The 21,822-nt window shown below is 38.0% G+C and overlaps 1 protein-coding gene across 1 annotated transcript in view; it reads right to left on the bottom strand.

Moving 5' to 3' along the window:
- Window positions 1-21,543, bottom strand: part of LOC308137568 (BMP/retinoic acid-inducible neural-specific protein 3-like) — a gene marked incomplete at both ends in the record, with an annotated part of 64,863 nt that extends 43,320 nt beyond the window's left edge. Inside the window, 1 exon segment of the mRNA XM_080506320.1 lies at window positions 21,290-21,543. Within this exon segment, the coding sequence (XP_080362446.1) occupies window positions 21,290-21,543 (254 nt within the window).
- Window positions 21,544-21,822: the final 279 nt, after the last annotated feature.

The following is a 21,822-nucleotide window of genomic DNA, read 5'->3' as shown; positions in this document are numbered from 1 at the left end:
AGCGCATACACCCTGAGAAATGAATAAAACACCTTGCTGAGGCCCTATTTGATCTACATCGACAGTCAGCCCACACCTTTAGCAGAATAAAAACAATACCAAACGGATACGCCACAAATCACCTGTATGAGCTCGAATTATTGACAACGCCTCTCAGTCAATGTTCTATTAATTTATATTTAACTTGTATTCCTTTTTTAATATATGTATGGGGGGTGCAGGGCTGGGCTAGTATGATAAAAAAAAAATTGTTTTTTAAATTCAAAAATGTTTAAATAAAATACCCCCCCCCCCCAAAAAAAAAAAAAAAAGGTAAGACAACATATTGCAAAATGAAACATTTCCATTTGCCAATCACTCTGATCTGGATCACCACCAAAATTGAGAGTCCTTCCTTTTATCAAAACGCACCCATGTACCAATTTTTTTAATGAAGATCCGTTCATTCGTTTTTGAGATATCTTGTTAACAATCAGACAAACAGACAAATAAACACAGATGATTTTATCATCTCCTCGTTGGAGGTAATAAATGTGACACGACTTACAATGAAAGCAGAGGGGAGATGGAAAGTAAAAATCAGCACTGCACAATGTATCACAAAAATGTGTCATCGTGATATTGGCAGGCCAAATATGCACATCGCAAAAGACTGTTGTGCAATATGTTTCCATGCATTGTGCATTCATGCTCTGCAAATTCAAAATAATACCAAGTTTTCATATGAACGAGATAGACCTGACCGTCAATCCACTTTTGTATTTGTAGTCATATTTGGCACAAAGGACAGTTTCAGACATCACGTCCCGCGTTTAATGATTCATCACAAAACATATCATTATTGCATATTCACCTCAAGCAGGTCGACTCTAAATGAGGATACAGCTCTGCTACTTAGATTTTCAACACAATTATTTAACATTTTTTTCAGTCCAGTCTTCTTGTGAAATAGCCTCACTGTGCAGAAAATGTGCATTTTTCCCTCTACTGCTATGGAAATAATTCAGCTCAAGGACAGATTCTGAGCCGAAACCCACCCACCAACTAATGTCCTCAAAAGCAGGGGAACGTAAACATGTGCAAATAATGCCGATGGCCATGGAGAAATATACATGCTCATTGTATTTACTGTTATCTACTTTCTGCAACATTCTTAAGACTTAGAATCTGCTATTGTGCTACGGTTTGGTTGTTTGTCAAAGGAGTCCATTTTGAACTGCGCATTTGATGCAACTGTTTTCACACAGACTCTTATTTTCTGTTATCGTTACATGCTGTAAAACAGGATAGTCAAATACACTGTATATGGGCCAAAACGACCCTCAAGAAGCTCCAATCCAGCCCAGGAAGTGAAATAACAATGCAAATTGTAAGAATTTCAAAGAAATCTTTTTTTTTTTTTAACCAAATTTCTTCAGAGTAGTGGACACAACAAAAAAATTGAGACCTGGACTTAGATATCAGTGATGCTGCCATGAAAACTAGCAAACCAGCATTAGTTAGTAAAAACATGCATAAAAGAACTACAGCAGAAGTGTTATGCAGAAGATTTAATTAAAATTGTCTTCATGTTAAGATTCTAGTCATTTTCTGTAGTCGTTGATTGGTTTCACAATACTGTAGACATTTTCACCACATATGCTCTGCGACACAACAAAGAAAAACTTCAACGTTGAAATTTAAGGGTTATTAATGGCACCATGTTAGCCAGTCGGGCTCACTCATGAAGAAATCGGGCTGTATGTTGCAGTGATCTAGACAAAATGCTTGCACAGAGTCGAAACCCACTCGACACAAAAACTGTACATATAATATAACGCGTCAATTATATACCGGTACTCGAATACAGCAAGTGCAAAAAAGACAAGTAATTGCTAGTTATTGTCAACTTTTAACTTTAATTGCACAAAACAAGAATAGAATCCAGAATTACAACAAAAAAAACCTGACAGAGGAAAGGAAAGACATTACATTACATTGTATATAACGTATCAGCAGTTGAAGAGGCTTAATATTCACCATAGTATAAATTACTATAAAAGAGCCATTGTGAAACACACATAGCTTCTACACATAAAAAGAGGGAAAATGGAGGCTGTTCACTTCACACACATAGTTCACATCCATGACGGCAACTGATTTATGTCTCTGTCATGTAGAATTAATCTTGAGTTTTGTCAAACATTCAAATCTTAATCTTGTTGAGCACAAAGGAAGCGCTCATCTTTTGTCTGGAAGCTCCGCCCACTAGGGGCAACTTTTTCTGAGGGAAAACTTTTCAGCAGAGGAGTTACGGTCCGCCATCTTCGAGGGCACCACTGATGACACCACAGCGCGAATATACGTCGTGAAACGAGATCCTACTGATCAGCACAAAAGACACTGGGATTATCCTGGAAGGCCAGATGGTACTGTAGGATCTGGACAAAGTCGCATTCGCTGCTGCCATGTTGTTTGGCCTGATGTACGCTTTGGACCTTAATTACACTCCGGAACTGAAGTGATTATTCGAAGTGCTCTGCAAAGTTGTGATGGAGCTGGATGGCGACAGTATCAGCAAGACTCCAAGTTCTCAAACACACGATGTTGCTTCGTTATGGCAAGACTGACAAGTCTCCCTTGTTTTGAATTGGGATTGTGGCTGCTTTTTCATTGATTTGGACTTTTGACAAGCACATATACAACTTGCACTTTTTATAGGTTTTTTTTTTCTTGTTTTAATAGAAATTGCTGTCATGTTCCAAAAATGAAAATGTCAGATTTGTGTATAACTAAAGGAGCGCCAAATTTTTCATTTTTATAGATTCAAGTTATTCATGTTAGGTTTTTTTTCCGCATATTTTCAATTGAAATGGTGATGGAAAAGCAAGGCATTACTCTTTAATTTTATAACTCTTGCAGTTAAAGGAGCACATTGACTTTTCAGAACACTGGATCGATCAGAAAAATTGTTTCCTTTAATTTGAACTTGAAAGTGGAATCAACGTTTCTTGCTCTATTTTGACATTTAACTTTTGTTGGAGATACGAGATTTAAAGGTTTGAAGGATGTAAAAATGTACATCCACTGTACAGAAATTGTTTTATCATGTACAATTTACATGCAAAGTATTGATTTATGTCTTTATTTATAAAATAAATATCTAACTTCAGCCTGTATTTTCTACAGAAAAATCTCACTTTATTTTAATAGGTGATCATTGAAACATTAAAGAAAAACTTCAAATTAGCGGAACAAAATCATGTTCACTTCATAAAATGTTAATTCAGTAGGGTAAGTATGACTTTAATATGTGCAACCGACATGCATACATACTTTTTTTCATGTTAATCCAACAGATTTGGTTTTTCAGTGTATGACGGGAAACTTATGACGTAAGGATTTGAGTGCGACAGGATGACATGCTGGTTCCTTCTTATTTAGAAACACACAAGCTTCACTATGCCGGTATCACAACGAGACATTCATGAAAATTAAAATCATTAATTTCTACTCGTCCTGAGAAAATCCCTTTGTCAGTGAGCAAGAGAAATCACTGTAAAAGTAATTCGCCTCATCTTCGCAGGTGTTCCGACTCTCCGTCTTCAGCAGTAATCAGCTCTCTGTTGGAAGTGGCATATGAATGCAGTTTTCTTCCATCACTCATTTCTTCCCTGTCTTACTGGAGACCGCGTAATGGCTTTACAGCAGTTAGGTCCACATCATTGCTCGACATATCAAAACACAGTTTTCAAACTGTGGTTTGCAAGGAAAATTGGCAATATTGACGCAACGGAGAAGGAAAAAAAAAAAAAACCCTGCTATTCCCAAAACAGCAATTTTCCTTCGACTGTAATTAAAGCACATTTTGAGTCCTGACAGTGCAATGAAGGGGAAGACATTAATTAAATGCTTCCCTTTATTTAATTGCTTCAGAAAGGTCTAATTTCACCTCTGACTTCGAGTATTGCGCGTTTATTTAAATTACATATTTGCCTTTCATAGAGCATTACACCTCTGCTATGTTTTGAGCGATTGAAAAAAAAAGAATTTTGCTCCTCCAAGATGAACCTGCGATTAACTACTTCAGCTCATTTATTTTGCTTTGTTTTTGTTAAATGGGAAATTTAATTGATGGCTGGAGTCCATTTATGGCTTTAAATCCGTTCAGTTATGTTCGAAGGTGGTTTGGTTAAGTTTTGGAATATATTTCAGTATTGCATTAAACTCAGTTTCATGTTATTGTCATCTTGGTAAACACCTATGACAACTGAACATAATAACAACCATTCAAATCAATTACATAAGGGATGTTTTGCAGCAACCAGAGATCCATTGACATGATTTTCCTGTCTTATATTTTCTTAATCTCCCACTGATTGGTTGCATTTTATAGCTCAATTACTTAATATGTATGTATATTATAAACATATACAGCATTTAGAAATGTTTTAAGAAATGAGATCACAGGTTTTATCATAGTGAAGTGTATAAATACATTTACCCCAAAGCTGTTTTGTATTGAATGATAATTGAAAGACACAAACAAATCAATAAAATTGCAAACTATGAACAACTGTTCACAACAACTATGAAGAGCAATTGGTGCAAGTTTTTAAATGAAGGCACATTATTTAAAAAAAGATGTTTGTAATGGCTTTTAGTACACATATACACTAAAAAGCACAAGTGTATATATAGGTCCGGTTTATGTGACCATTAGAAGTGAGAATAAAAAAGTCTCTGAAAACGCATGTTTTTAAAAATGTCTCCCGTGGTAGAACTTTTTGAAAATGCTACGATTTAGTACATAGTTTTTCTGCACATGCGTGAGCAGTTGGATAAAAACATTTTCTTCCAGAGTATCATGACTCCCCGTCCATATTGTCCTGGAACTTGGTGGTTTTATAGTCGAGAACCACCTGTAATAGCAATCCAACTTAGTCACATGTACGTATGAATGTCTGTCTCCTCGTTAAACAACAGCACCAACCCGTGGCCTGGTACGCTAACGACTAGGTTTTCAGTGTTTCTGTCGTTGGCATGGAAACAGATGTCGTTTTCAAAACGTTGCCATTTAAAATGTGTTTTCACCTGAGAGGTCGAGTAAATGCTGTCATGGTATGCAACTGCGGTAACTGATATACGTACAGTTTGTCTTTATGACATTCACGATAAAATCAAATCTCACAATGTTTCATAAAAATTTAAAAAGAGTCAAACTAAAATGCAGGATGTTATAATGGTTAGTCGCAATGTGTCACAATGCGAAGGCTTTCTTAAACAATTCCTTTGGGTATTGTAGCATTCTTAATACTAATACTAAAACATATATCGATTTAATCAGTGCCAATAAATGTGAACTCGATATTTACGTGGCAGAAACTGCTCCCAGTATTTATGAACAATCATTCAGAACAAGTTGCTGGAAACCAGCAGGATTGTTTTATTTCAAAGCAATATTCTAAACCTGTTTGCCACAGCAATTAAATGCTTCAATTACTCTATAGCATTTACGTTTTGTATTAAATTATAATGTTAATCTCTTGTTTTTAGGCCATTTAAAATGTTTGTGATTCTTGTTCGTTGGCTCAGTTTTGTTGAATGTTTTTAACAAATAAAACTGGCTTGTTTGGTCTTACGCAGTTTTCTGCAAATAAAGCAAGTAAAAAAGATGAATGGATGGACTTTTCTAAAATAAATTTAATTAAAACAACATTACAAATGCTATGTTGAATTCAAATAACCGTGGCAGACTGAAAAAATGATTCTACTTGAGGCCGTTTATATATTTTTTATATTCATGAATATACATATATAAATATAAAAATGCACTCAAGGCAACAAAAAAACTACATCATAAACGCTGCATGATAATCAATAAGAGCTAAGTGAGAGCACATTGTGTTTTATTGCTGGGTTACCCCAGATACCAAAATAACCCGCTGTGCAAAACTGTTGGGTGATGGAGACTCAAAGTTATTTCAAGGACCTTCCCAAAGAGAATAGTGCAAAAAGAGAGAGAAGTCCTTCATGCTTCACTAAGATAAACTAAATTACATTTATTTGGGACTCCTTGCAAGCAAACCACAAATGTGACACTAAAATGTAAAAGATTTGTATTTTTCCCCATTGCTGGGTTTTGCAGTTTTATCTTTTTCTTTCCTAAGCTGATGTGACGTTGATCCTTCTCAATATGCACGCATCATTAGCAACAGGGAAATGATTTTAAAAAAAAATTAAGAATTACTAAGCTTTTCTTTTGAATGACATCAAAAGGGAGGGGGAGAAAAATGTCGACGCGTGGTGGTTGCACAGTGAGCAGTTTCCTGAAAGGCACCTTCATCATGGAGCACATCAGTTTTGTTAATTAAGCGACCGATGATCCCGTCTTAACCAGAGAGTGAAATGAGAGTGGGAGTCGGATGTGAGTGAGGAAGAGAGCTCTCACGCGCTTTTAGTCTCCGACCCACCACTGAGAAAAACCAGAAGGATAAAAAAAAAAGCGAAAGCGAGAGCAAGACCGGGAAAAGGGTGTGTAATGATGTAGTTAATGGCTGCTGGTTGTGAACGCTACACTGAATTGCCACCAACAGTTCATCCAACAACATCAAACAAACATCAGACCATTAATTTGTGAAAATCCTATTAAACCTGCTGAGAGGCCTTATAAACAAGGCAGCACACTGTTTCCTGTTGTATTTCGAATTTCCATGCCTTTGATGATATGAAGCATCATTCGAGTGTGCTCTGCAAACACTTGACTGCCACCTACGAGCACGGCTATTGTCGTGGAGGATTAGGAGGAATATGATAAGATGTTTTGGTTTTTTTTACCTTTGTCTCAGGTGCACACTTACAATGTATATGTTTTGAGACCTTCTCTACAGTAACGCGTATGTAATACTATAAGTTTTCTCAGTTTTAGTGAATGTCCTCTGATGCAAAAAAAAAAGTTTTGCACTACTTGGATATAATTCAAAACACCTTTGGATGATCTTCCTGTTTGGAGTTTGCTTGTTCTCCCCATGTGTTTCTCTCTATGCATAAGACGGGGAGAGACTCTATCCCTTTTAATTGGTAATCATTTGTGTAATTATTCCATTTTATTTTTCATTTTATTATCCCCCCCCCTTCTTTTATTTATTTTACCTTTCTGACTTTTGACCGTCTCGTCCACTTTGTTGTTGTGGTGTGAATAACTGTGAGTGAATGAGTTGTTTTAATAGGGAAGGCGGACTTGCCCTCTGATGCACATTGATTTTAAGGTTATGGTCTACTGTAACATGTTTAATCCATTTGAGAGGTGACCACTGTTGTACATTTGAAATATTTGTGTCTGTTTCTGTGCCTTCCCCATGGAGAGATTGTATTTTCATTGTATATCTTTTCATGTTTGTGTGAGAGAGGGAGTTTTGTTTTTTTGTAAGTCTTTTTTGTGGCTCTTGGTGTCTGACTGGTTGGATCAAGCAGATGTAGGGAATTGATTGATGGAAAGCATCTGGGAGACTTTGACATCACGTCTGAATTTATACAGGTTCATTATTTTGTTTTTTTTTAATGGGCAACAACATGCATTTGACCATCCATATATTGTATTATTTCTTATTCTATACGCTCTTGATCCTGCCTTGGGTTACAGGGATTTGGAGCCAATCTCAGTAAGAAAGGGAGAAGGTCACCTGTGTATGTATACATTCTAATTTATTTATGTCTCACAACCAGCTGCAATACTGCACCACTTTGTTGTTGTGTTGCTACAAAGCATTTTTGGTTGAGAACATGTCGATAATAATCATTTTGTTTGTGAATTGAATTGGTGATTGCCAAACCTTACAGTTTGATGGAAAGTGCATTGTCACCAACACATTTGAAAATGCTTGTTTATATCAATCAGTGTTTACTACAGTTTCCATCAATAGACCACAAAATGTAATTCTCACTCCCAAATCATCCAAATATGTTTTTATTCCCATTTTTTTTAACTGATGAATGAACATTACATCTACTATTAGACATAGATACACAAACAAATGGCTGTTTTTAATGTTAAATAAAATGCCTGCCTTTTACAATTTCAAACCTTAAATGCCTTGAGTTGTATAATTTCTAAGGCATAATCGCAATTGGCATTTCTGTTCAGCTGCAAAGAAGGCGGGCTGCATGTGTCTACGCCAGGGAAATGCTGAATTCTTGCAAAATGTGTTTATGCAGCAAACAAAAGCAACATCTGTGATGTGACAAAACCATCTTAGTTTGTGATTCCCAAACTGGAACGGTGCCAGGGGTCACAGGAGATTTGTGAAGGACTTTTTTTTATAGTGTTCCTGAAAGTGGGTATTTATGCACGTTGTTTGGCCTCATGGTGATGTTTCAGTGAATCATATATCGATAAGCTTTTTTAAGAGGAGAAGTGCTGCAGTGGTTTCAGGAAATGGTAGAACGTTCGAGGCCACTGTGGTCATGGTTCAGAAAAAAACTCTCCAGCTTGTTTCCTACATGCTGTATTTTCTTGAATGCCTTACTACGTCATGTGCTTAGAGAGCTATTCTTCATTCCAACACACATTAACAGGTAACAAAGAGCGAATTCATACACAAGAAACCATTAACCATAAATGAGTGTGAATCAAGTTCCATTTAAACTACAAATCTTGAGAGAAATCACATCGTTTTGACGTTTTCATTTTGTAAAAGTTTCGCATTTACTTGGGGGACATTTTGCAAACAATGTCCATTTCAACAATGTGATTTTCATGTTGGACCACCAGTGGGTCCTGTTGTTTGATCGTGTAATGGACACCCCACACACACGAGAGGGAAACCAACACGCTCATCATTAAGAATGGCGAGTACACGGACATTCATACGGTGAGACGACCATGTTGGATTGTTATTACGGTGACTGTCAACTACAAAACGAGCAAGTCCCAGACGAATATTGGCTGAGTCATGACACTATGGAGGCCGCCATTGCCGTTATTGTCTGTGTAATTGCGCATGTGCAGAAGAACTGTTAAATTCTAGTTATTTGTGTTTCGTTAGTGTTGCAGAAAAAAACCCATAAATAACACGCACACACACACACACACACACACACACACACACACACACACACACACACACACACACACACACACACACACACACACACACACACACACACACACACACACACACACACACACACACACACACACACACACACACACGCACACATCTATACATGGCATACAGAATCATAGCATGCAGCAATTCAAAATCCAAGGACTTGGGTTTGGTGGGTAACACAATGTGTGGAAACAACATCAGTATTAGGGACTGAGGAGAATGTCAAAAAGGGACTAAGAGCCTATCAGCCATAAAAATCAAGATTGTTAAAGTGCCATCAGTGTATATTATAAGTTTCTTTCTCCTGTGAGAAGCCACAAATCAAATTAGCTACAACTCCTCCTACCCTGTCCAGAATGCAGAAGGGAAATGGCTTCAGGGACCACGGAGTGCTTCTATCTGTTGCCCATCAGACGAGGAAGTCTGAGCTGAAAGCCAGAAGGGAAGAACAGGAACTCTGCATTGTGAGTGATAGCGGCTGTCGGAAAGGGTGGCATTCGCCTTATTGATCAGATATGCTAGTGTGCACTGTTGAACTCCCACAATCGTACAGCTCCTCTTCATGACACTGTTCAGTGTGTTTTTGAACCTCGTGCTAAGGTTACTAAACCAAACAGATGAGAAAAGAAAAGGTCAGCACAGAAAAGTTGCGTTTTTCCTTGTTTCCACGGAGATGGCATGTTTTCCGCAAAAGTTCCACCTTGGGAGCCATTTTCCAAATGTTTTATTTTCACACCATCATAGAATTCTAGAAACAGCTTTAACCTGCCTGAGCTTGGTTATTCCTAATATTTGCAGACCTTCACTCGAAGGTGTCATTTGAGAGTGAAGCCAAACACACATTCACTCCCACCAATTTGTGTAATTATTTTTATCTTGACAACCTCAGGCCCAGCTTGTGGTCTCATGGGTCCTGGTCTCCATGTCGTATGTTGTTTTATATATAGTGACATGACACATCAGATTATAAACATCTAGGTTATCATGATTATTTCCCACAGGAGGGATTAGTTGGTCAGTACTGGGCTTCAAAAGCTGATTTAGGGATTCATAATCATGCAAAAACCATCAACCGACTGTGAGAAAATTAAGTAAATTCAAACTTAAATCTTGTTTTGTTTGTAGCAGAGCTAACCCAATGCAGGAAACATAAACTACATGGAATCAAACAATAATTACTGAAACAAAAATGTCGAAAGCAGCCCAACTGCTAAAATATGTGCAGGAAGGTCAGTGGACTTCATGGGAAAGGGTAAAAAGCAGCAAGCGTGTTTACTGAACACCAAAACTAAAACACCATAAACAGCAAGAAGTATGCAGACCTGACAAACCTGACAAACAACTACTGAAATACAGTACATCAGGCGTAACAATGACAGCTGATAGATAATTGAGACACAGGTGATGAGAACGAGGCGTGATGATCGCAAACGGGGAAAAATCTGGTGGCCATATGGAGATAGAGGTAAACTTTAGTTGTTGTTGTTTTTTTTTTTCCTTTCGCACTTTAGATAAACAGAGTTTCAGTATTCCAGAATAGTACCAAAATAGTAGACTTAAAAAGAAAAGCCTCATTATTTTTTTGTTTTTGTTTTGAGTGCCTGGAACCTTCATAGCCACCAGACTTCAAAATACTGGTAGACCTGCGTGCGGCCAAGAATCAGCACACTGCATAAAACCACAACTTGTCAAACGTTGATATGGACTCAACAAGTGTGGATGCAACGCGTTAATTAGTGAAGTGCAGCACCGCTCGCTATAGGGGTTTTTCTAAACCTCTGGACAGAGCCTGTGAAAGCCGTTCCTGCTTCTTGCCTTCATGCAAAGTTAAACTAATAATTTGCTCACTGGAGCCATACGTATGAAGGAGAGCAGAAGCCGTCCTCTCAGCCAACTCTTGGCAAGAAAGTGAAGAAACATAATTCCCAACGTGTCCGACTGTTTCTTTAAGGATTTAAGATGTTCTGGGTTGACTGCAGGAGGCAATTTTATATGTCCATTATTCCCTACATCCGAAGACGAGCTTTCTTTTCCAGACAACTGTCAGTAAAAAAAAAAACATACCAGCGCAGTAATGTCATAGAACCTCTTCTGCAAAACAACGCATTTCACCGATTTACTGTATCGTTCTTTCTTTTTATTTAGTTCGATGATTGTTGATGTTATTTTCTTTTTCTCAGATTTCATGAAGCTCATTCCATTGTGACTTTACATAGTCGAAAATAAGCACAAAGACTTATAGCTAGACTTATAGTACGTGCCACTTTCTTCAAAACACAATAGCAGGAAAAAACCCATAAATATATATATATATATATATACAGGATGGACTGAAGCGCAATTTACAGAATATTCACTTCAGTCACACAGGCCCAAATCATGTCATTATAGCACAATCAAATGAAGGTTATATGTAACATATTTTTGCTCATACCTTACATGTATCTCACATTTCAATCTATTTTTATTGACTTTGTAAAAGTATATTTACATTTATGCATACCTGTGGCTTATGGCAATCAAGCATATTGCAACAACATTTCCGATAAAGGCTTTAAATCAGCATCTTGCCGAATGCTTTTGTATGGAAGTCAGCTTACTGGCTACAGCCAATCCAGGTTTTTTGTTGTGACCCTATACTGTGCTGAAACTGCTGCAAATGCCAATTTGTGGCTCCGGCCCCGTCCACCACACCAAACTCTTTATGTATCATTGAGTAAGATGTATTGTGGATATGTGTATGTGTGCATTTAGGCTAAAGCGAATCATTGTTCACACTTCGGTAAAAGCGGGGTCTGGTTTCACAGATATAAAACAATTTCAGTGATCATTTCCTAGATGTAAGTATCTGATTGAACTGATTATTTGATGTTATCTTCCAACCAAAACGATTTTGACTACTTCACACATCATAAATCGACCAGTTTATAAAACCATGACCGTCTCCTTTTCCTTTTTTTACCCCTGTTCCTTTCCAGAATGTCTCCAGTGCTACAATATTAACTTGCATTGGCTTATTGCTACTGTACCATATTATATTCTAATTATTGATAAGCAATTCAATATTTCCAAAAAAAACATTAATTTGGAGGAAAAAAATAACGATGGAATGCCAGAAGAAAGCTTTTTTTTTTGATCAATTACTATTTTTTTGATTCATCGCTTCCATGACTATCACTACAACAGTGGCAAAAGCAAATAAATAAATGTTTAAAAAAAGCAAAGGCGACCCAGAGACAGCCAGATCATGATTTGAAGGAGGTTTCGTTGACATGAATACTGCTTATCCCCTTTGTACTGCAATTTGTCAGTACGCTGGTGACAGGAGACCGCTCTCCACACACAAAACAAGGAATGCTCAGAATCACATTGTCTCCGTAATGAGGCACGCGCACACTGCTAATACACGCCGTGGTATACATGTCCCGGCTCACAAGTACACAAAATGCACAAATAAATGAAGCACATCACAAAAGAGCTGCCAGCTAAAGTAAATCCTCCCACTTGTAACAATTTTTTTGTCAATAGCATGCTTTCATAGGCTTTAAAAAATTTGAGACGCACACTGTAAATTTGCACAATGCATCTTCGGAGCCACACATAAAAACAAGGCAGATCAACATGCTAACTGAATGTAACAAGACCATTTCTGTTTTATGAGGCTTTTTTTTTTTTTTTACGAGTCAGTCAATAAACAGTACTTGATTTTTCAGTGTTTTTATAGTTGTGGGAAAACGGCAATGCAGTTGCACCTGTTTCGAAAACTGTATTTGACAACATTATATTGTATCTTATGGTATCGTATCCTATTGTATTGCATTCTGTTTTATATTATCACTTTGTATCATATCCATTGTACCATTTGTATCATGTTTCAGCCCTCATCACTGTTTCACCGTGGATCGTTTGAGAGCTCATGTTGCATTGCATTGTATTACGTCTGGCTGTGTCACCTGGAATTTTATGTCATTGGCTAATGTGATCTGGGACCCTTGGCTACAGGCCAACTCGTATGAGAAGATATCATTGACAAATGTCCTTACATGCACAGTTAAAGACTTGTAATGTTATGTCAATATTATGACATTTTACTTCATCTGTGTTTGTCTGCAATACTTTGCTATTTCATATCTGGCTCATAGTTCACTTGCACTGGTTATTCCTGTGACTTTCCTATGAAATTTTCCTTCATAATTTAACACCATAAATCTCTTTCTGTTGCTTTATAATGCTGTTGTGTTTTGTTAAATTACTTTATAAACTTTTCTTAATTGATAACGTACACGATAAAATAAAGTATTTTTTTAACTTTACATTTTATTGGTAACGCCAAATTTTACCAGTTATCAAGGCTAGAGCATACCTATGTTCTTTGGGCTTTTACCTGTATAGAAAATGTTTTTAAATATATATGTAAAAAGGGTGACAAATTAGTACAAACAGGCATCTTGGTTTTGATTTATTAGGTGGATAAAGAAGAAATGCACTTTCATCCAAGGGAATGCTCGCAAATCCCTTTTTGAAAGCAGATTGAATGGAGTTCACTCATAGAGCACATTTTCATGGTTTCAGCATGCACAAAGAGATTTGCTCTTTTAATAATAGCAACAGCTGCCATGCAAGGTCTCTAAACTATGACCAACTTTGAGTTCATTGTCTTACTCAAGGAGACTTTGATACATTAACCGCACCAATAATTATTGAACCACCAAATTTTGCATGCAAAGTTATGCCACAGTAAAACCTACACTGACCTTTATGTTGACACAAAATATGATTTTTACTTCAAGAAAACCAATTTATTTCCATGAATAAATCCAAACAAACTATGACAGTTTTGCAATAGTTATTCTATTATTGTCATCATTAATATGAGAATCATGAGAGTAATCAGCTACAACCTGGAAACTCTAATAGGAAACTTAGATTTCATTCATCAACATGGACACCCAATGGCAACGGTTTGCAGAACCATACAATCCAAACATTTTCTTTGGGGATTGGGTTGCTCAGAGAAGACAAATTGAACACTGCCTTATGGGATTTTGTTTGTTTTAATGCCCCCACTAAAATCAAAATCTTCTGTAAACTAGTTAAATTATCCCCAAGTTGACAGCCATCGTTAATCATTATACAGAAGGTTTGAAAAAAATTAATTAACAATTACAGTTGATAAATACTTTACTGTGATCAAGCAAATCGGTCTTAAGCCCCATCTACATGAAGTTTCAAGTTAAAACACAATTTTTAGTATTTTGAGAAAAATATAGTGTTAACACAGCAAAGTTTTGAAAATAATATCCGTTTAAACCAAATATACATTTGTATGGACAGACGACAAAGTTGGATTCCTATTATGGTGATTCTCAACTATAAAACTACCACGTCCCAGGAGAGTCACGCCAATCCAGAGGAAACGTTGTTCTTGAGCACGTCACACATGTTGAGAAGAACTATTTTCTACGGCCGTGGTGCACATGTGCAGCAGCAGCATTTCAGATAAGTTGCACTTTGTTTGCAATCTGTTTGTACAGAGAGTCCGTGCCTTTTCAAAACGTCGCATTTTGGGAGCCGTTTTTTTTTTAAACAGTTGCCTTTTCAGTGGCGTTGAGCACTGTTGTTGTGTAAACAGACATCAAAACACAAAAGTTGTGCATTTTCACTTGAAAACATTGCGTAAACAACTTGCACCTAATTAATGAATCATGACACACATTAAACCTTTGAAAAGAAGGTTCTATCTATGTTTTTCTGCTCTTATTTTACATGTCAATTACTTCGATCTTTAATTTTTTGTTTTGTTTTGCCTCATCAGAACATTCGCAATCATGTTTGAATTCACATGAAGTTGCTATATATAGAAAATTTTGTTATGTATGCACGCACAGACACACACCCACACACCCACACAAACACACAGCTAGTATACCTCGTGTGATATTTCTGTGTTAGGTCACACCTTCTTTAAGAGAAACTTCAACTGTGGAGATGCATTCTCGGGGTGAAATCTTCCTGACATTCACAGGTCCAAGAATAACAAGTTTACATTCCCCTATTTTATGAGCATAACTCCAACCATCAATGGTAAATTCACTCAAGCACAAACACTCGAGAGGAATAATTTCATATGGGCTGCCTCCATGAACCTCTGGCCCTGGTAACTTCCCATCACACACTTGTCAGAAACCATAAGCGCCACGCTGGTTGAAGTCCTCGTCACTGCCATCGCCTCTGGTTATCAAGAAGACGGGACTGCTCGCTTTCTGTCCTCCAGACACATTCAACCTCTGACTGAGTCTTATAAACAGACTGGTGTCCACCAGGATTCTCATTGAAACGAGTTATTTTGGCGTGTTGTGCTGAAGAGAAAAGTGCAGTTTGGTAAGAAACGACATCTCACTCGTGTTCTCCTGTGCTCTTCCTGGATATGTTTTGTAATGTGTTTGCAAAACGCTTAACCACGATAATTCCTTGACACTAATATATTGATTATAAACAAACAAGACCATTGCCTTGAGGATCAACAAGAACTGCAGGCAAATGCATTCCACATTGTGTACCACAAGGTCAGATTTGATTTGGTTATGCAAGTCGGAAAAAGTGAAGAGGCAGAGGGGGGGAAATGCTGGAATGCGTTCTGAATTTAAAGACACGGCATCAACAATAAATGAAGCGTGAAATGAACCAACTGGATCCAATCATCTATACTTTATTGTGGGTAAACCAATGAAGGAAAACAGAGGGTTTTTAATTTCCTTAAATTGCTTGACATGATTTGGGTCTGTGTTTTTATTTTTTCCCCATGAAATCATGAAATGACAGAAAACAAAATGCAACCCAACAGAAATTGCACATGTGTAAATTGTGGAAATGTTGAACGTTCATATGTGTTTGGGTTTTGAATCGAAAAATAAATTTGCTATGAATGATTTGAGATCTATTCATGATATGACTTCCCACTGTCAGGGGAGCATAGACTTTCTGCCATGGAGGGATTGTCAGCTTCTCACAGAACGCTTACTGTAAGCAGGGTACCTGGGGGGAGGACTGAGGTCTACACACCACCCCTGTAGTCTCCATATACCATATCCACCTAATTAGAAATATGTGTATGTCTAGTAATTATGTATATCTAGAGAGATCAGTGTACATTGGGTATAGATTTGTTTAGTTATTGATTTAGTGTATACTGCATAGAGATGCATCAAACTGAGATTATTTGACATAGATAGATAGATAGAGAGATAGATAGATAGAAAACTTTCCCTCTGTGATTAAATATATTTTTTTCGATTCTACTGTATTACTTTCTATTGATGTCTAATCTTCAATTCACTCAATAAAGTTTAAAATTCACTTGGCTCAAGTCAAGAAGTACATTGGAGCCTGGATTTAGCTTGCTTTAAAATAAAAGATGCATATGCCACAAAACCAGATCTATAGTTGTACATCTATAGAACGTCACTGCCAGTGATTCATTCTCAGTGGTCTTCATAGGTATGTTGTCTCCAGTGCACCATTTGCATGTAAGTCCAATAACTCTCAGTAAATCCTACAGTTGTATATTCTATTCAATTCAACTATATGTATATAGCACCAAATACAACACAGTCATTTCTCGATGCTTTGAACAGAGAAAAAAAACCCCAACAAAAGCTTTCAGTTTATCTATTGCTCTATATATATGATATCCTTTCATTTTCCACAACAGAAGACTCTGACTTGTATGCATCTTTTGTTTGGGGGTTGAGTCACTGAGTTCCAAGTTATTAGTCAGACTGGCAAAAGTGACGCTCACTGCACAGCATCCCTTCACACTATAGAACATAGAAACGATGAACAGAGGGGCTGAATCATTTTTCAAAACAGGAATTTACATTGATTTGACAAATATGCACATAGTAATAACAGGTATACCATAGATTCACTACATACATCAAAAAGTTTTATACTTCATCCTTAACCATTAAATAATTCATGTGCACCCTCAGTATCTTTCTATGGCTCACAAAAGCATTGTGTTGCATTGCAGTGCATTATGTTATTATGTTACCTTGCTCTCTTCTGTCCCGCTCTCCTCTCTTCATTGCTTTTTCATTGCAGTCGCATGCCCATTTATTCCGTTCCATTTCGTAATCTCGTTTTAAAATGTGCTTTCCCATCAAAAACATTCGAAACACAATGGCAAAGTCATAAACACCAAGACGGATAAAGCACAAGGAGGTAAGCATTGTCACATCATGCCTCTGCAGCCGCAAACATGTCTGCATATAATTGAAACACTAATCACTCCATAATTACAAGAGGCGGCTCCTTACATCAAATGAAGTCAATGCAAGAGCCAGTGGGCTGACAGGAGAAAAGAGAGGCAAAAACACACCAGATGAGGCGTGATATAAAAGTTATGGCCCATGAAGAAGAAGAAGGGAGGAGGTGACATTTTGACTAATGCGCTACTGTCTGTGTCTGTGGCTCAACTACACCCAAGGAATCTCGAAGTACGAGCGTCTCTTGTTGGCAGCCAGAGTTTCACAAACACCACAAGCTTCTAAATTATTCAATGAAGCATGCCTTTGTTCATTTTTACACCCATTTTGACCTCCTCATGCTCATGTAAGCAAGAAGTACACATAAAAAAAAGCCTCCAACCTCAAGACCTAATTTAATCCTATGTCATCAGTGTGAGCTGCTTTCAGAGTGAGATAAAAGCCACAAGATTTGATTCTCGCCATGATGAGAGAAGGAAAAAAAATAATAACAGCCAGGTGTTTTTAAAGTTGCCATTATAGCTGACATAACAGCTGCAGGTTTTTTTTTTTTTTTTTGCAATCACAGTAGAAGTAATATCACTAAGTGACTTCTCTGCTGCTTTGTCGCTTTCTTTTGAATTCAGTGAATTCATTTAGTTTTTCTTCAGTTATTTCAGCAGACCTTGAAAGAAAATGTATTTCACTAAGATGATATTCAGTCCCCCCAAAAAAATCATATCACATACATATATATATACACACACACACACACACACACACACACACACACACACACACACACGCGCGCGCACACGCACACACACATTGTTGGAGACAAAAGACAGAAAGCTGTGAATCCCTAATCTTTTTAATCCGTCCATTTAATGCAGTCTAGAGTGAATATTTGAAAAAAGTGAAAGTTAAGTACTTTACAACTTCCATTTTGGATAATTCTCTGATAAAACTCAACAATTGCGTTAAATTATTAAAATTGGAACTGATTAGAAGCCCATCCACTGTAGAAAGCCGCCAGTAGGTGGTGATAAAACAGTGGCACCTCCCACTGTAGCCACTCCAGCTCCCCCAGGTCTTCCCCTCGTCCCTGACTCCATCTCCCCTGCCCCACTGACGGGAAAGGCCAACTGAGCTCTGGGGAATATTTATGAGCGAGGGAGAGCAATTGGTTTGAGATCATTCAACAGAGCAGGCAGGGGTGGAGGGTTCGGAGGGAGACAACAGAGAAAAAGACAAAAATGTGAAATAGAGGCATAGAGATAAAGGCAAGGAAGCTTTTAAGACTTTAATGTCTTCATTTACCCTTTTTTTGGCCTCATAACTATTCAAAGCTAATTGATATTTTCTTGTTGTCTGTGTTCGTTATGCATGTTCTCAATCTCTGCAAGATCTGTGCGAGAGAAGCCATCACAAGCGAGAACATTTTGGCTCCTCTACGGTTCCACGCAACGCCAGTTTGTGCATCGTTATCCAACTCGAAACCTCAGTGGTGATGATTCAAGAGGCAATAACGGGATGTTTACTGACCCATAAAGGGTTGTTAAGTGTCTGCAAGAGGCTGTATGGTGTTGTTGATCAATACAAATGACTCAAAATAATACTTTGCCTGGATTTTTTGGCTTTCACAATTCATGAGTTTGTTGTAGATCCTAGCGCAAAAAAAAAAGAAGAAGACAACCCATAACAGTTTGGAGGCACTTCTGATCTCTTCAACCCTCAGTATCCTTGGCTGATCAGTAATGCATGTCAATGCTTGAAATACACGTTATTCTAAAGCCTAATAGAAATTATTTTTCAAGCCAAGGACAATGTTTGAACATTATTTTCTGTTTCAACGCCATGTTTCACCTTTTTATTTGAGGGTCTGTTGGTTTTTTTTTCTTCTCTAATTAGCCAACAGACTGTTATTTTTCAGTGGAAACTGAAAAGGCCACCGTTGCCCAAGGGGAAAAGGATGGTTATAGACTTGTCAAGTGTGCATTTGCAGATATTTGCTGATAGAGGTCAGTAAAAGTTGTGGCGTATGTTACACAGTATACCATCTACAGAGCTTGGAGATAAAGTTGTGGAAACAAAAAAGTGACGATAAAACATCTGCAAAGTGAAAGATTATTCCCATGCATGCAAATGATCCATTCAATATGCATGCTTTGGGTGGAGGAGCAGAAGGTGGAGGAGGACAACGAGACAAGAAAGGAAGAAATATCGCTATGAAGACATCCTGAGAATTGGAAAAGAGACTGCCAGCAGAGAGGCAGCAAAGGAGGAAATGATGGATGTGGGGGAGCCGACGGTGCTACATTCTCTATCTTTGCCTGGCATTGTCACCCCTGTCAGCTACTAAATGCCAGTGTCAGTCAACCCTCTATTCAGCTGGCAACAGCTCCTCCACCGCGCCACTGTGGACACTCCCGACATCACTGTCATCACAGAGTATCAACACTCTTACCTGGCACACTAACAATCAGGGGCACCCCCCCCCCCCCCCCCCCCCCCAGTCACTATCAGATATATTACAGCATTTCACTTCTGCCAAGAGTAAGTCGGTTTTTAACAAAAGTTTAACGCTTTGTAAAGACTGGTATCAGAGAACAAACATTCAATGTGGGAGTTTAGGGTTCTTGTATCACTTATATAACATATTCGAACTGCTTGAGCAGTCCCAAAGCACTTTAAACACATTCACACACGCTTTCATTGTGGTGGCTGCCATGCAAGGTGCTCACTCAATCCAGCAGTTTGGGGTTCAGTGTCTTGCTCATGTACACTTCAATATATGACTAACGTAGATGGGGAATCGAACAGGCAACCTTCCAATTGGTTCAGAGAACCCCTTAAAACTTCCTTGAATATGGAGGCAGTCACATGGAAAACCAGAGAGGAAGAACATGCGAATAAAATTGAGTTGATGATTTGTAGAATAAGTGTAAATCTATAATATGACGTACACATCAATACAAAAGACTCTCTTCTCTATCTCTTTTATGAAAAGGCGAAACACTTGGGGAAACACAATCACAAGCAGACATCCACACTTGCGTACACACAAGCTGCCAACAATAAGAGAGACTGCTCCATAGAGTTAGGATTTATGGCTCCTGCTGCTGCATTTCTTTCTTTATAATCCATCAACTTCACGTTAAATTTCATGTGTGATAAAAATGGCAATCTTTTATCCCTCGACGCAAGATTGAAAATTGTTGACAAATAGTGGAAATATTTCTTGGAAAGAAGATATTGTATCGGATGCTGTGTAGGATATTCTACCATATCGTATTTATTTGTGAAAGTTTACATCTTGAAATGCGCAGCTTTTTCTTTTTACAGTTTTGTTTTTGGGGGGAGAAAAAAAAAAACTGAGAAGGAAAGGGGAAAAAAATTACATCATACATCACAGCAAGCTTTCAAACAATACCCTGCTGCCTCTAAGCACACACCCACTATACTTCACACCACACACTTCTGAAGCCATCCTGTCTACCCACTGTCACACATCAACAGGCTCAGTCAGATATCTGTTATGTCCCGCTGCTTCGCCCAAACCCTCCTGCGGTATCTTCACTTTGAGTTTCCACTGATATGCAGCACTCTGAGAGTTTGTATCATACTCCAACCATATGTCTCAGTTACCCACCAAAAAAAAAAAAAAAAAGAGGAAGCAGGCAGTGGCACCCAAAGAAGCTCAAATCCATACAGAAAAAAATGCAGAGATTTCATGCGACTGTGAAACTCCACTAAGTAATCTTCTCAATGCCTTATCCCATAATTTGCCAACTACTAAAGCTGCAATTTTTTGTTTGTTTATATGCAAAGAAATTGTGACATCTCCTCTCTTTAGTTTTCTGTACATCTTTTCACAAGAGTCAAAACCAAAGTCGGCACACAGCATGAATTAGAAGCAATTCGGAAGAACTCGTGCCATCGACAGTTTCTCACCTGTAAATCTTGTACTTGGTGGTGAATCCTTGCTGGTAGCGCTCTGTGAAATCTGCAAACTCCTGCGAGTTGTGAAAAGGACCCTTATCCGACAGGAGCCAGCCCAGGGGCCCAGTGGAGCCGCTGAAGCCAGCCCCGGCAGAGTCCGCCCCACTGGACCCGATTGATAACCAGCTCTGGAGCAGGCTTAGTGTTAACCACTTCCATAAAAACATGAGGGCCGTCAGTCTAATGGAGATGCACGGGCCACTCATGCTGCTTCCCCCGACCCCGGTGACTCCTCATTCTCCTTGCACTCCTGATGGATCCTGCTTGGAGGAAGAGGAGGGAGAATAGAGAGGAGTGGAAGCAAGGTATGTACAATTAAAAAAATAATGCAGTTTAGTTTGGAAATATGGAGGGGATGCATTTGTCAAGCTCAGATGGTTTGAAATTAATGCAAAATTAACACAATTTAATATAATAGAGCGATTAATTCAATTATTAAGCTCAAATTTGTGGGTTCTTTTAAACAGAGACACTGTAATATCGTG

Source organism: Blennius ocellaris, assembly GCF_963422515.1.
Source record: "Blennius ocellaris genome assembly, chromosome: 12".
In the NCBI taxonomy this organism is placed as follows: Eukaryota; Metazoa; Chordata; class Actinopteri; order Blenniiformes; family Blenniidae; genus Blennius; species Blennius ocellaris.
Note: the sequence above shows the minus strand (reverse complement) of the source record. Positions and strands in the feature narration are given on the sequence as shown.